This window comes from Rhopalosiphum maidis, chromosome 3, assembly GCF_003676215.2.
Source record: "Rhopalosiphum maidis isolate BTI-1 chromosome 3, ASM367621v3, whole genome shotgun sequence".
Classification (NCBI taxonomy): domain Eukaryota; kingdom Metazoa; phylum Arthropoda; class Insecta; order Hemiptera; family Aphididae; genus Rhopalosiphum; species Rhopalosiphum maidis.
Genome location: NC_040879.1, coordinates 5,211,052 through 5,228,208, shown reverse-complemented (window position 1 = coordinate 5,228,208; position 17,157 = coordinate 5,211,052). Strand labels below are relative to the sequence as shown.

Genomic DNA, 17,157 nt, shown 5'->3' with positions numbered 1-17,157 from the left:
ATTACTATAATATTATGTTAGCTTAATCGTATGTCCCAGAAATCAGATTATGATATATATATATATTATATATATATTTATCTATAAGATAACGTCTATAATGCGTCTATACGTCTGTCACGGAATTCTCTTTTATAAAATATTTTGTTTTATTCGGTCGAATTATATTTGTCAGAAACGTCGGCGATCGGGCAAAATCGGCATGTATATCAAACTTTGAGTAAAATTTAAAATATTTTATCAAGTATTTATTAAATATGCACATTTTATGTAATTACCCCGAAATATGCAATTATTATGCATTTTGATGCAAATATGCAAAAATATGCAAAATAAAAAATTAACAGTAGAATCTACGTTTTACGAAACGTCAAGATATTTAATCAGAATTATTATACGTCAAATGTAGAAGAATATGCATTTGCATAAAAATCCGGGTCCTAATTATAACTATGGACTCTAAATGGATAGCAGAAAGAGATGCAGAAGCTGTTAAAATTTTAACTGATAACAATTCTATAAATAAAGATAGACGGTATTATCATATCCGTGAAAAATTTGAACTAATAGAGGTAGCTGGCGTTCGACGAGTTCGACGAAAGCGCGATCAACGCATTATGGCAGTAGTTAAAAATTTCACTAGTATTATTCGTGATATGCATGTGGCCAGTGGATATAAAGGTGAAACAAAAACACACAAGAAAATAATGGAACACTATTCTAATATTACAATGGCTGCTGTAAAAGCTTACATTGCTAATTGTGAAAGGTGTGCGGAAAAATCAAAAAAAAAATGTACGCGAGGTGTTGTTGTGCGGCTTATTTTATCTTCCTCTTTAAATGAACGCGGTCAAGTCGATCTTGTCGACTTTCAAAGCTTACCGGATGGTGATTTTAAATTTATCCTTCATTATAAAGAACACTTAACCAAATTTTCAATTTTCAATTGAAATGCAAAAAGGCTTCGGAAGTGGCCAAAGAATTATTAAACATATTTTTGACGTTTGGTGCCCCTCACGTTCTGCAGTCCGATAATGGTCGCGAATTCACAGCCGATATTATAACTGAATTAGCATCATTGTGGCCCGATCTAATACTAGTAAATGGTCGGCCACGTTATCCACAAAGCCAAGGATCTGTAGAAAGAGGTAATTGTACGTTGAAGGATTCACTGGTGGCGTGGATGCGAGATAATAAAACTGCGGCGTGGAGTTACGGCATCGCCTTTGTACAATGGGGTGTTAATACGACATATCACGAAGCTATAAAAATGACTCCATACGAAGCAGTCTTTGGTCAAAAACCACGGATAGGACTGGCAACAAAAGTACCTCGACAGTTGGTAGAAAATATAATGACAGGTACATTGGAAGAGGATATACTGAAAATGCTTTTAAATGAGGACAAAGAGGACAATGAGGACGTACAAGTACTCAATACTGAAGTGAGTAATAATTCAAAAATATTTTATTTTTTTTTATATTTTTATATAAAAAGTTAAAAGTTAGAAAAATAAAAATAAAATTTAAATATTACTATAATTTATAGTAAAGAGTAGTGGTCGGCCACTAGCAGCCCGCGCCGCTAATGTATACGGCCCGCTTTAAATTTTAGAACTGCAACATTTTTTTATTATAATTTAAGAATGTAAAATTTCTATTTTTATCCGGTGAACTCTTTTTAATTCATGAATGTGGCCCGAAAGTCCAAAAAGGTTACCAACCACTGGTATAGAGCATTTCTATTTGCAGCGGAACATCGATTAATCGTATCTCGATTATCCGTATTCGCGAGACAAACGTATTTTTGACGATAACAACTAAATAATTAAAACGTAATATTTTTTATAGACAATAGATTTAGAGCGTACGCAAGATACAGAAGAAGTATTAGAAACTACTACTGCGTGCTCGCAGCATAATATTATTCCAGAAAATAAAATAGAACAAAAACTCGAGAAATTAATAAAGACCACGCAAAAAATTTTGGATATTGAAAGTGACACCGACAAAGTAAGTCTATGCATAAAATGTAATTTAAATTATTGATTATTTATTATTTTTTATTATTTGTATATCATATTATATATATATTTTAGAGTTTTGAATCTATCAACACGAAACTCAATCATCCTGCTCTTAAACAACGCAACATTGCAGCTCAAAATTTAAGTCAAGCGGAAAGGATGGTAACCAGAGGCAAAGGCATCCTTCCTCCTTTAAAAGTTGGTGACAATGTGCTGGTGTCAATCCCGTCGGTAGATCGAGGGCGAGGAGATGCAGCCAACCTTCTTGCAGTTATCATAGAAGAAAAAGATGGTAAATTTCGTATTGGGACTAAAGAAGGGATTTTAAGCACATGGCTGGAACGGAACAGTCTGGCAGCTACAAAGTACTGTTCTCTAACGACTGCAGACGTTCAACAAAATGAATATTCATTACGGGAACTTGTTAGATTGGGGTCAGTTGGGACCGGACAAGGCTATCGACGTTGTACTTGTCGTACAAATTGCACATCTAAAAAGTGCACATGTAAAAAAAATAATATGATGTGTAATTTGGCGTGCCACCCAGGCTATACTTGTCAAAATGTTTAAATAAAATACAATTTTTTTATTCACTTTTTTATTTATTTTTTATATACATATAATATTTATTATTACAATTCGATTTTATCATATTTCCAGCGTTTTATACATTTATTTAAATTAAATTATAATATTGAATTAATTATATTAAAATGTAGTATTAATTTTTTTTAATTAGAAGAAGAAATTGATAAGAAATCTCTTTTAAATTAAACTTAAGAAATGTTAAGAGAACTAATTCCAAAAATTGGTCTGAGATCAAAGATTTATAATAATATTTCAAGCAAAACAGTAAATTCCTGAAGTGGTAAAAATTATTTCTTTAAATTATTTGAATTACATATATTCTATAAGTTAAATGACATTTGTTTTAAGGGTACTAACGTGGGTGCTTCAGAATCTAGTAATGCTAATATAAACATAAATGAAATTCAAACATTTTATATTATTGATGTTGATCAGAGTGTAATAATTTATAATAATGGTAATGTACCAATGAATCAATTGACTGATAATAAAATAAAATCAAAAGCTATTTAATCCTGTAAACGTGTTGTAAACGAACAATAGACAATACAACAAAAAAACTGGCGTCCCTCAAAATTGGAAATTAGACAAGGATTCATCCATTACATAAATGTAAGAAAAACAAAGTTGAAATTATTATTAGACATATTACATGTGTATTTTAATGAATTGAAATATAACTTATTTTAAATTAATCTAAATTTATTATTTTTTTTTCAGGATATTTCACAATTACGCAAAATAGATGATGCAAAGTGGGCAAAAAATAAATTGTTGAAACTCACAGTACAACCTTACATGGTGTTGGTCGGCTCAGAACTTGGAACACAATGCAAGTTGTAAGTTTCATCATTTTATGTTGTTATAAACCACAACTTTTTTAAATTGGAGAGTGCTCTAAAAGCAGTAGACAATTGTTTTAAGTCGTTTTTACACTTCGTTTAAACTACCCTACTGAAAGTGAACAAATTTGGCAATCTATTCAACAATTTTTCTTTAAAATTAATACTACATTTGCAATGGTGGGCATTAACTTGTTAAAAAGTTAATTTTTTTTTAACTTTTAACTAGTTTATTATTTTTGTTTTTAACTTATTCAATTAAATTTTATATTGTTTTAACTTAGCTTTTTATAGGTAAACTACCATTTTTGTATAGTTAAGTAATTTAAAATATTTAATTTATCACTTAGAACCAACAGAAAACTTATTCTTTCGATTTTGGTAATTTATTTTTCAAAAATAAAATAATATAATATATCTAAAAACAAGGTTTAAAAATAAATAGCATGGTCTTTTAAAAATGTAAATTTAAAATTGAATATCAATAACATATATGTACCTACTGGTAAATACGATAATTCCAATAAACAAAACAAAAAGGGTCATCCGAAATATTTTTAAATTATAATTTATATCTCCGTAGGTATTCGTTATAAATACAAATATAACGTATGAGATTAGCATAGCCGTCCCAAGTGGGAGCGGGGCAAATGGGGCAAATGCCCTAGGGCGTCAAAAGTATTATGAATTTAGAGGGTGTCATAAAATTAATAATAAAAAGAGAAAAATTCGGTTTTTTTATTTTAGATATTAATTTTTTATACTGTAATATCGAAGATAGATACCTATTAAATTGTATATTACATTATATGCTTTGAATAATATATAAATATCAATATTAATATTATTATCTGTGATTGACTGTAAACCATGATGACTATTATTAGTTTATTACCCAAAGATATATGTATAGGTATCATTGATTATAAATACTAGTATTACTATAGTATTCAATAATCAACTCATTATCAATTTTTCCATTTCTAAAAATAATTCGAGTTAGAATAGTTCGATTGAATTTTGTAAACAAACATCGCTTATTCACTTATACAAATGTACAATTTACAATCTTGACTGTAGTATTGTTATCTGTTATATACGCCACACAGCAACGCAGTGGTGGCGCCAAAGACGGGCCAGGGCGGGCCATGGCCCGCCTTGGAAACATCTAGCCCACCCGTTGGCCCGTCTAAATATTTTGATTAAATTTAAGAATTGAAATTATATTTTTTAAGTGTTGGTACGTAAATAAAACATACACCAGTAATTTCGTGGTCTGGTTTTCCTAACTCACTAATACTCCTGGATACTGAGATTGTGACTCAACCACCATTTTTCAAGAAGGGGGAGGTCAAAAACCTTAAGAGACGAAATAAACAATTTTTTATAACAAAGGTACTGTACTTATATAAATATATATATAGGGTCAAAAGTGAGGAGTCCAAAAAAGGACACTCAGGAGTCAGGATAGTCCACCCCCGGGTCAAACCCATGGGCACAACTAGGGGGAAGCTTGGGAGTGCGCCCAATATCAAAATTAGCACTCCCAAATTTTCTACACTGGTTTTTAATAATATTTGTGAAATTTCTGATTTGCTAATTAATAATTTACGAGTATTGACATTGACCAGAAAAGTTAATACCTAATTTATCAAAATATTTTAAATGGAAACTTCAAATACGTTTATTATTATAGTCTGTAGACTGTAAAGTGCACAGTATAGGTACACAAATATGTAGAATCAGTAGGTTTTATTTTTAAGAGGACGTAGTACACGTATGTGTTTTTCTATTGTTATTCTCCGTCTTACACACGTACAACATGGCAAATTTTCGTTCACCAGTTTCAGTATTGTACTGTTAGTTTTGGTATTAAAGTGAATTGACCTATTGTACAATTTAAAGGTAAGATTATTATTCAAGGCCCCACATAGCTTTTTAATATTATTATTATTTTTAAGTAAGTTATGATCTGTTTGAAACTGTACATTTTATTATGTTTGAAAATTTAAGTATTGATGTAACAAATTGTAGAGGACAATCATTTAATAACGCTAACAATATGACAGGCATATATAATGGTTTACAAACTAGAATAAAAAAAAATAAAAACAGCAGAATTTGTGCCTAGTTCAGCACACTCCTTAAATTTAGTTGATACATTAGTTGCTGAACTTACAAATGTAGGAAATAATTTCTTTTTTACTACTCAAAACATCTATAATTTTTTTTCTGTTTCTACTTCACGATGAGATATTTTATCAAAAGAATTGGATAAAATCCCTAATGCTACGTTACCAAAAAACTTATGTCCTACACGTTGGTCATCGCGTTATGCAGTTTGTAAGTCAATAAAAGTTAGTTATGCTGGTATTCTTTCTGCTTTGAAGCTTTTATCAACATACATAAATCAAAGAAATGCAATTAAACATGAATCTAAATCAATATATAATATAATTAAATCTTTAGAATTTGTATTTCTCTTAATTAATTAAACACCCATCTTGGAAAAACTCGATAAAACATCAAAAAGTCTTCAATCAGTCAATATTGATTAATCAAATGTTGTTTCTTTGTATGATTCATTATTACATTTTGTGTATGACCAAAGAAAAAACTTTGAAATATTTTTAGAGAAAGCTCAACAATTGAGTGGTATTGATACATTTTCCGGGGACAAGGCCAGAAAAAACGAAGAAAAACTTTTTTTGATGAAAATTTGGAAGGTGAAATACTATATTCTAGCAAAGACAAAATTAAAAATGAAACATTTATTACAATTATGGACACATTGATCACGCAACTCAAGAAAAGAAATATGGCATATACCCAATTGTATAATAAATTTGGTTTTTTAGTGAAGTTGAAAAAATGAAGTCTCATGATTTAAGAAAACAAGCATTATAACTAGTAAGAATGTATCCTGAAAATTTAGAAACAGAATTTGTCAAGGAAATTATTCAATTCAAAAAACATATTTCAAATTTACCAGAAAGTATGAAAAGCATGCAAGGCATTTTGAAATACCATAATACTCCATCACTTAATATGACTTTCCCTAATGTTGAAATTACCCTTAAAACTTTTATTTGTATGCCATGCTCTAACGTGAGTGGTGAAAGATCTTTCTCTGTACTCAAGAGAGTTAAAAACTATTTACGTTCATCTTTAGCAAATGAAAAAACATCTGTATTATCTATTTTAAGCATTGAAGACGAAACTGTTCGAAGCATAGATTGGACTGATATCGTTGAAAAGTTTGTAAAACTTAAAGCTAGGAAAAAATCCTTTTTATAACCAAAGTAAGTTTTATACATTTTGTTCAAATTTAGGAAATATTGAAAAATATTATATCTACGTGTTATAAAATTATTAAAACATTGTTATAATTATTATTGAAATAAATTAGTTGTTCTTATAAACATAATATAAGGTATTATTTATTTTGATTATTTATATTTATATATTATAAATAACTCATAATTATTTATACTTTATGAATACAAAGATTTTTTAAAATTTGTATATTATACTGTTTTGTGTAAATAGTGATATATTTCTTTCTATAATGTACTCAAAATAATGAAATCAGTATCAATTTCAAAAAATCATAAAAACAAATTAAATTCATTTATATAAATAAGATTACAATAATAATAATATAAAATAAGTAAGAACCTTTAATGAATAAGTATTAAAAATATTTAAGGTAAGAGGTTAATTACAAATGTGAAGTCAATATTTTTTTATTGTGAGGGGGAGGGGCGTCAAATACTGTGCCCTAGGGCGTTATTGGTGGTTAGGACGGCACTGGAGATAAGAAAATAATATTATCGAAATAAATATTAAAACAAATTTGGTAGGTATTATCATTAATCATTTATTTTATAATAGACTATTATTATGGTACTTAATGACAAATATTTAAGCCAATGCGGGCATAATCATAGACTTATAATCTATTATTAGTCTATGGGCATAATACACAGTAGGTACTACTATTAATGTGCTAGTTAAACTATAGAGAAATTAACTGGTTTTATTAAATATGCTAAATTGTAAATGCTTATTAAAATTTAAAGGGTATTGGTGTAACTATGCATTGGCTTAGCAGCAATTTGGAGAGATACAATAAAGCTTTAGGTTGTAGGCGAATGCTTGGACGACACACGTATGATAAAATAGCCAAAATTGTGGATAGAATAATCAATGAGTTTAATTTACAAAATAAAATAACATTAATTGTGACAGATAATGCATCAAACTTTGTAAAAGCGTTCAGGTACTTATGTTTTATTTTTTAATTTCTCAATTAAATTTAAAATGTGTTTATTATTTTCAATTTTTTAATAAATTACAATTTACTTAGTTACTACTACTTAAAATATACATTAATATTTTATATTTTTAATGTGATATTCCCGATGTTGATAGGTTATTTAATAATTTCTTAAAATATTTTTGATTTGTTTTAGAATTTTTAATGAGAATTTTAATATTACTGGAATTAACTAAAATGAAGAAGTAGTTAGGAGCGTTGAAATTTTTGATATACTGGATAATGCTATAATCGATAATATGGATAGTTTTACTTTACCTCCCCACCAACAATGTACTGCACTCACGTTGAACCTTATAGCAACAGCAGATATTTTAGCAGCTAAAAATAATTGGGCTTACAAGAGGATTAGTAGATGGGTATTTGGAAAAATTCAAACGCTGTTTAATAAGCAAAATCAATCTATTCAAAGTGCAGATCAAGTTAAAGCTATTCTTGGCCGTTACTTACTTATTCCATATGCCACAAAGTATATTTGTTAATTTATAATTAAATATTTAATTGGTTTTTTTAGTAATAATTTTATTACTCAGCCATTGCTGACAAGAATTTTGAGATAACGCTTTTTTTTAAACATAACAAATATCTTAATTGTTAATTTTTAATTTTAATAACATTAAAATTCTTAAAGCTTATTTTATTTTACCAAAAGTATGGTATTTTCCTGTTGTAATTTGCTGGTTGTAAGTGTTAAGTTAACAATTTTAAATCATAAACTGTTTTTGTAGTTATTGTTATTGTGTTATTATAATTATTATCTTATATTCAGCTAGTAAGTGACTCAATAATGTTATAAATAAATCATAAAATTTAAATAATATAAAATATTATTTGTTTTTGGTATTATAATGTTTTAAAAACAATATTATTTTGGTATGTTGCTACATTACTAGGTACTTATTACTTATTAGTTATCAGTACAAGGTATTCATTATGTCTGTTGTTTAATAGGTACTTATGAATAATTGTTCTTATAAAAATATTTTATTCGATGTATTTTCACTTTTAATGGTTTTCAGAATTTATGATTTGATTATTAATTAATATAATTATACTAAATAATCAAACAGTTTTTTTTTTAGATTTTTTAGGATAATTATCATTATAGTGGTTTTTAAGTTTTAAACTTAATACTTAATTTATATTATAAAATATAATAAGTCTAACTAAAATAGAAAACTTACAGTAAAACTAATAAAGTAATAACTACTAATATCTTCTCTAGACTTTAACAAATTATAATTAGGTAGATACCTATCTTAATTAGTTAAATGTTATTAAATTGTTATTTTTTGGGGAGAGGTTAAGGGTGTTGAATTATTGGGGATTAAGGTATTATAATTTTATTGATTTAAGTATTTAATAGCATTTGATTACAATATTTAACATGTGATTATTTTTGTATAATAATATTGTCTTATTGATTTTGCGATTCAGTTTAAATTATTAATCTTATATTATGTATAGATGTAGCCTTTAAGTTTCTGGTAACAAAGTAGTATGTACTGTAATAATAATTTTAAGTTATATGTTTACACAGTGCAAAGTGTCTAGGTAAATATTTGTTCAAATCAAAATACTAGTGCAATTTATGACTTGAAAAAATTTTTTTTCTTGTTAACTTTTAACTTTAACTGAAAGTAATTAAATTGAATCAACTTAACTAGCTACAGTTAATTATTTTCATTAACTTACCCACATTATTTTTTTGAATAATTTAGTTTTTAATTTCTTTATACTAAAAAAAATATATTATTAATATTTGTAAACTATTATACTACAGTATAAAAATTTCGATTCGAACACCCGTAGCCCGTAAAGTAAATTATAATATAATAAGTTATTAGTGGTAGTTTGTAGACTACCTATTACTAATAGATAATTACTAGAATTGCTCATTAAACCCTTCGTTAGGCGCGTGGTCTACAATTGTAGACCAGCAATAAATATTGACTATTTTAGTATTTATAAATAGCTTGTAATACCTTGTACTTTATAGTAGCTGTTGTTTATCTTTACTACAGTGTAATCAGTATGATCGTGACCGTTGACGAGTGTTGTGTAATAAAACATATCAGTAATATTATGAGTGGTCTACAACTGTAGACCACGCGACTTACTAAGTTATTTTTATAAATTTTGCAAAATTCTTATTTTTTTTAATTAGGTACTTCTGTTTTTAATTTCAACGAAACATAAACAGTAAGTAAAAATATATGTATACGTAAGCATTTTAATACATTTTGAAGGTACATAATAATAATAATAATAATTATTATTATTATTTATAGATAAATTATGTCATCACAAAAAATAAGACGTGTGGATTCAACGCTTGACCCATCTATTGTTGAAATTTGATTTAATGAGTTGTCAAGTTGTGATGAAATGAGTGAAGCGGATGATGAAAGTGACAACGAAGAAATTGATACTACTCAAAAAAGTGATCACGAATCAGAATCTGAGCAGGATATTTCGGAAAATGAAACAAATGAAAATGTAAGTGACGTTCAGAATAATAACTTTTATTTGGGGAAAGACAAAACTACCAAATGGAAGAAAAATAAACCAAATATGCAAATTCGAGTACGTTCCCATAATATTATTACACATTTACCTGGTCCTAAACAAAATGCACGTAATGCCAAATTTGAAATTGATTGTTTAAAATTATTTATAAACGAGAATGTAATTCGCTTAATCACCATTTCGACAAATATATACATTGAAAGTATAAAAGCAAATTTTCAACGTGAATCTGACGCTAGATTGACTGATGAGAGAGAAATTAATGCATTTATTGGAATTTTATTTTTGATTGGGGCTTTAAGGTGTGCGAGAAAAAATGCTCATCAAATTTGGGATAATTCTAGAGGTAGTGGAGTTGAAACATGTTATTTAGCAATGAGTGAAAAACGTTTCAGATTTTTAGTTAGATGCATCCGTTTTGATGACATAAATAATAAAAATGAAAGAAGAGAAATCGACAAATTAGCACCTATAAGAGAAGTATTTGAATACTTTATTGTGAATTTTCAAAATAATTTTATAGCAAGTGAATATCTAACGGTTGATGAACAATTATTAGCGTTTCGAGGTCGTTGTTCATTCAAACAATACATTCCTAGCAAACCGGCCAAGTATGGATTAAAAATGTTTGCGTTAGTTGATGCCAAGACAGCTTATACATTTAATCTTGAAGCTTATGTAGGTACTCAACCTGAAGGGCCATATAAATGTAAAAATTCTGGTGAAGATATTGTTCTTAGACTTGTACAACCAGTAGAAGGAAGTAACAGAAATATTACCGCTGACAACTGGTTTACAAGTTTTCCACTAATAAAAAAATTAAAACACAATAAAAAATTAACATATACAGGCACTATAAGAAAAAATAAAAGAGAGCTACCATCAGAGTTTTTACCAAATAAAAATAGAGAACTGCAAAGCTCGATTTTTGGATTTCAAGAAGATTATACATTAGTGTCATATTGTCCCAAAAAAAATAAAGCTGTATTAGTTGTGTCAAGTATGCACAATGACGACACAATTGACGAAGAAAATCATGCAAAAAAACCTGAAATGATTACTTTTTATAATAAAACTAAGATCGGTGTTGACTTAGTAGACCAACTATGTGAAAAATACAATGTGGCTAGGAATACTCGTAGATGGCCAATGGTTATTTTTTATGATCTACTGAACATATCTGCTATAAATGCTATTTGTATATACAAAGCAAACAATTTAAATTCAAAAATGTCAAGAAGGCAATTTATTGAAAATATTGCATGGGAACTACTGAAACCTCAAATTGAGTACAGATCAACGATTACCAAACTACCGGTAGAATTAAGACGACGTGCACGTGCACTTCTAGATATCGAAGAGCCTTCAATTTCAGTAATACCAGAAAATCTTCCAAATTATGTGGGTCGATGTTATATATGTCCACGAAATAAAAACAAATCAACCAGAAGATTTTGTGGCCAATGCCGAAAATATGCGTGTAAAGAGCATATGAAGGATATTTGTGTAAATTGTTTAAATGAATAAAGTATTTTTATAATGCTTGCAATTTTTTTTTATATTATATACAATATTTCGTAAATTAAAAGAAAAGTATAATTTAATAAATTAATAATTATGTTTATTTATCTTTAGACAATTATAGTATTTGTATAAATATGTTATTATTATTAATATACCAACTGGGTCATTACATGTTGTTTCATATGTACTATAAAATTCGATAATTATACTTTATACCAATATTATGGAATTTAGTTAACAAGAGGAAATTATTACCAAGAAAAATAAGCACCAAAACTAATCATTTCCAATAATAAAATCACAGTTATAATACCTATATTTGTTCGACGGTAACTGGTAAGAAAATATAAAAATACATTTTAATTTTGTTTCGGGACTTTTGTAAACATGTAAATTTAAGATATCTATAGTTTTCAGACTGATTGGAAGGTAATTGGGTAAGTAGTTCTAAAAATAAAAATGTCATGAAAGAAATTATGATAATTTCACTATAAACAAGTTAACTGTATTTTCTTCAAATATTCATGGATTATTTTGGATATTTCAATGCTCATACTATTCTTTATATGTATACAAGTAATTTACATTATTAATATAAACAAAAATAATTAAAATTAATTGAATTGGTCATAAATGAAAATGGTCTACAGGCGTAGACCACGCGCCTGAATAAGTAACAATATACCTCGCGCCTAACGAAGGGTTAATATGGGTATTTTGGGATGCATAAAAGCATTATTATTATGATGTAGTTTCGTCGGAGAATTAATACGTTTTTCAAATAACTGGGCATTTTTAAAAATGTTGATTGCTCATGAGTATGACATAATGAATTGGGAGATTGATATAATTATGAGGATGATTTGGAGTTGGCTGAGAAAATAAGTCAAGCTATGTGTAATAGTTGTAGAAACTGTACACTGTGTTGTTATAAATTATTGATAAAATACAATTTATACAGTAATGCTTATCAAGTATTAACAGTTACTTATAAGTATTTATTGTGTCTTTCTGTTACCCAAGTTGCCTTTGAACCATCATTTTCTACATTTAAGTATATAAAAAAAAGGTTAAGAAGTAAACTTTGTAATAAAAATGCTGAAGCGTTTAGTTAGTTGAAAAATACATTTTGATAAATATTGATATCGATTAAATAATTAATTTATTATCATAAAAAGTAGCTTCTTTAAACGTGTCTTTAAAATGTCATAACTTTTATTTATATTTAAAACATAAAATTAATTATAAAAGCTTAATTTAATGTATATTCTTTTTGGTTTGTTTATTAGCGTTTATAAAATATAATTTGTAATAAAAAATTCAAGCATATCTCGTAGTGGCTAATTGAACTTTTTGTTCAATTGTTTAAAGAGAATACATAATCATAGAGATAGGTGTAACAAGGCTTTCAGGTTTCAAATTGAATAGAGATGATCAATCTCACTAAAATATTGATACTGATTGAATGTCTATTTTTTTTATATCCTCTTTCATAAAATTATAACTAAAATATTAGATAAATAAATAATTATAAAATAAATTGGGTAGTGTTGGTGGGGAGGGGGTAGAACTTAAGCTTAGCCATTTCCTACCCCCACCACTAAAGTAACGCCTATCAGGTAAACATTGATATGTGGCCTGGGTAATTAATTTTCCTGGCCTGAATTTATTTCCCAGGCCATCCCTGTGTAGAATAATAGAATAATTACTCGATGGTTTGTTATAATAGTCATGGAAAATTATTGTGTATTGTGAGATAAGGGTGCTGAGATGTGATGACTATAAAAATATCTTGAACCTTATTAAGTATAGATAAATTTTCTGATTATTCATGGAAAAGTACAACAAATCAATTTTCCACAAATTTCTTTTTAATATTTGAATACTTAACTACTTATTATTAAACTTGAAATATAGGAAATTTTTTGAAATAATTACAGTAACTCCATTGTTAACAACTAATACTTTTGTTATGTAAGAAAATAGATATTTATCATTTAACAAAACAATGTACTCATCAAAATCAAAATCATTTTAAATTTGGAAATTAAACTCTTGATAGCAATATAGAAGCCACTATTTTGACTTAGTTTTGTGTAATTTTGGTGTATTGCTGAACCAAGATTTGATTATAAAGGGACTGTTAACAAAAAAAAAAAAAAAAGTTCCATGAAAATGTAATATATTTACACTTTATTATTATTATAGTTTTTTAAGAATCACTGATAAGCTACACAATATTTCAAATATTCAAATATCTTTTCATTATAATATAATATCATGTATGCTGTTGGTTAGAATAAGAACACTCAACCGAGGGTTATAGACTCCTTAATAATAACTGTGCTGTGTAATTTATGATGTTGATGTTGGCATAACAGAAAGTATTTCTAATTTTTCTAATTTATTAATTATAATTCGCATTTCTTCGTAATAAACATTTTATTAAAACTCAAGAGTTAAAAATGCTATATTTAATAAAAATAATATTAACTAATTTATTTCTTTTTTTATAAAAAGTTATATTTACAACTATACAAAAAACACAATAATTAAATTGAATAATAATAATAATACAAATTTCTAAATCTTTAGTATAATTATGGCAAATGGCAATGATCGATCGTTGATTCAAAGTAGATTCATTCGTAATTTTTTTATTATTATTTATTATCACTGAATAAATTTAAACTCAGTTTAATTGGTGAATCAAATGAATCAGTGAACAATTCTTTAACCGAATTAATTTATTAAATCGATCGAATGATTCGAATCAGTTAAATGAATTATTTTTCCCTACCCGCTGCTGTTGTTCCACAGTTTCAGTATCATTTTCTCTTTCATCAACGTAGTATTAAGTCTAGTCTTAAGTATTAGTCCAATTATTTGTGTGCACTCGGTAATCATTGCACCAAACCGATTCCGATCACCAAGACATCAACCCTTATAACTAAACTCATCTTCCCTATCCCAGTGTATAAACTTAACTTTTTTGTTCCCCGTAGTGGTTCCCTCCTGTCATCATCGTCGTCGTCGTATCTTGTATTGCCTAACCCGTCGATTTCAAGCAGTGCACATTGAGTTGCCTATTTCGATCACACAAGGCGTCTCATTATATTATCATAAGTAATATTATCGTATCAAGTCGAAGCAACAATTAACAAATAATAATATAAAAAAGATTATAACTAATATTGAAAAATTATTACATATAAAAAAAATATTTTAAAAAAGCACCTGTAACATATTGTCTTGGTTATACTCGTAGATTTATTAAAATTACATGAAATACGATTTTAAGATTGTATGTTGTACAATATGTAAATAATAATTATATATATATATATATATATATTTTTTTTTTACAACTATAACTCTATCATCACTATGATAATACTATAATACTGATATATTTAAGATATACAAATATTATATTATATAATATTTGACTAATAGTAACAAACTAAAGAGAATTTTTGATTACATGAGAGCTGTAAAATAATTGTAGTTTTATTAACTTTTCTGAAAAGTTGCATTATCTATGAAATCTAGTCTTTGATATTAGAATGTTATAAACTTTAATTTTATAATTATTTATTTTTAGATCATCAAACAATAATGAATATCAATAATAATCAAGCAGCTAGTATTTGAAAATGAAGTGATTTTGTTTTAATCAGATCAAGACTAATTTGTAATATTTTCATGTTAATTAATACTATTTTTGTTAAAATAAAAAAATTAATAAAGAATATGTATAACATTAAAAAAATTATAAATTCTTCTAACTTATTCCTGATCATATGCATATGTATATATTTATACGGTTGAATATATGTATATAATACGTACCCAATAAAAAACACTTGTATAATGTATATGTGAAATAGTAAATACTGATTTTTAATTTTTGTTTTTTTAAAAAATAAATGTTTCTGGTTCGACAATTATATATGACTTACAATATATATTTTAATTTATACACAAAATGAAAAACAAAAGATTATTTAATATTATCCATATAATAAGTGGAGTATTTAATAAATATTTTAGTAACATTTGTTTCTGTGTAATTTAAAGTAACCATAACAACCACACATGAAGGTGGAAACAAGATTTTGGTATCACTAAATTCGATATTTCTTTATCTAGAAAATGAACTTTTCCCCGTCCTTACTGATAAAGTTTTCTGTTGTAATTCAGTTGATTAGAATGTATTAGTACGTCGGAGGCAGTGAAAGGGTTAGTATATTTTAATATTGTTGTATATGCATGCCTGTGTGTATGTATATATGTATGTATGTATGTATGTATGTATGTATGTATGTATGTATGTACTGCGTATATATTTATGTATGTGTGTATGTATATATGTGCCGATGGGGCTTACATATATATAACGCTCAAATGCGTTGTCTCAGGATAAAATAACTGTGTGACCGATTCGGTTCTCACGATGGTCTACGTGACCAAAAAGGCTGGGTCAGCACATACTGAAGACCTCGGACGGACCGTTGCAACGCGCCCCGTCTGTTGGTAGTTAGTCGAGTCTGGTCTAAAGAGAGACTGACACCCGCGTTACTCAGCAGAGCATCTTATAATTTGTATAGCAGAACCTCGTATAGTTTTAATCAGATCCTCTCGTAATATTAGTATTTAATATTCATTTCTTTAGTGTGTAATTCATTTAAATATTCATTTCTTTAATGTTTAATTCATATCAATATTGATTTATTCAGTGTTAAGTTCATAAATCAGTAATTATAATATAATATATATACCTATAACCAACACCTGTGTTACTTCATTTGACACTAACAACCAAGATAAACCTCACACGACGGTACCCCACACTTCAATATCATAGAATATAGAAAAGATGAATTATCTGATGACTAATGGTATTACCAGTATAATAGTATAAGCACTATAAGGTATATATCTAAACAAAAAAAAAAAAACATTTATCATTTAAATAATATACTTTTGTATATTAAATATTATATTACAACAAAATGTATCATAATATAAGGAAATCTCAGTCTTTTGAGGTATAATAAAAGTTAAAACAATCAAACATATTTAACTTAAAATAATAATATTACATAATGATATAGATAAAACAAATACAATATTATAAAATATTTAATTTTAGTCTTTAGACAATTAAGGTTAGCTAACAAATAAAAAGAATAATCATTTTTGTTTATTTGATGAACCAAAAATAACAATACAAATAAAGATAAAAACTATCAATTGTGGACATCAACTTTGTCGACTATCTGGTAATAATAAAAACAAAATGTCAA

General features: G+C 27.1%; 3 protein-coding genes and 1 pseudogene across 3 annotated transcripts; all 4 read left to right on the top strand.

Annotated features, from left to right (window-relative positions):
• Positions 1 to 452: 452 nt before the first annotated feature.
• On the top strand, positions 453 to 2,171 carry LOC113560100 (KRAB-A domain-containing protein 2-like). The gene is made up of 4 exons (XM_026965875.1): positions 453 to 769; positions 919 to 1,444; positions 1,851 to 2,012; positions 2,160 to 2,171. Exons 1-4 carry the CDS (start codon positions 453 to 455, stop codon positions 2,169 to 2,171), a joined length of 1,017 nt encoding a protein of 338 aa, XP_026821676.1.
• A 14-nt stretch (positions 2,172 to 2,185) lies between these two features.
• On the top strand, positions 2,186 to 2,596 carry LOC113560213. The gene has a single exon (XM_026965981.1). It carries the CDS (start codon positions 2,186 to 2,188, stop codon positions 2,594 to 2,596), a length of 411 nt encoding a protein of 136 aa, XP_026821782.1.
• A 3,776-nt stretch (positions 2,597 to 6,372) lies between these two features.
• Positions 6,373 to 8,277, top strand: LOC113560099 (annotated as a pseudogene).
• Positions 8,278 to 10,183: 1,906 nt separating this feature from the next.
• LOC113560098 (piggyBac transposable element-derived protein 4-like) lies at positions 10,184 to 16,593 on the top strand. Its single transcript, XM_026965874.1, has 3 exons — positions 10,184 to 11,077; positions 11,165 to 11,533; positions 16,588 to 16,593. The coding sequence occupies exons 1-3, from the start codon at positions 10,184 to 10,186 to the stop codon at positions 16,591 to 16,593; spliced, it is 1,269 nt and encodes a 422-aa protein (XP_026821675.1).
• The last annotated feature ends 564 nt before the right edge of the window (positions 16,594 to 17,157 follow it).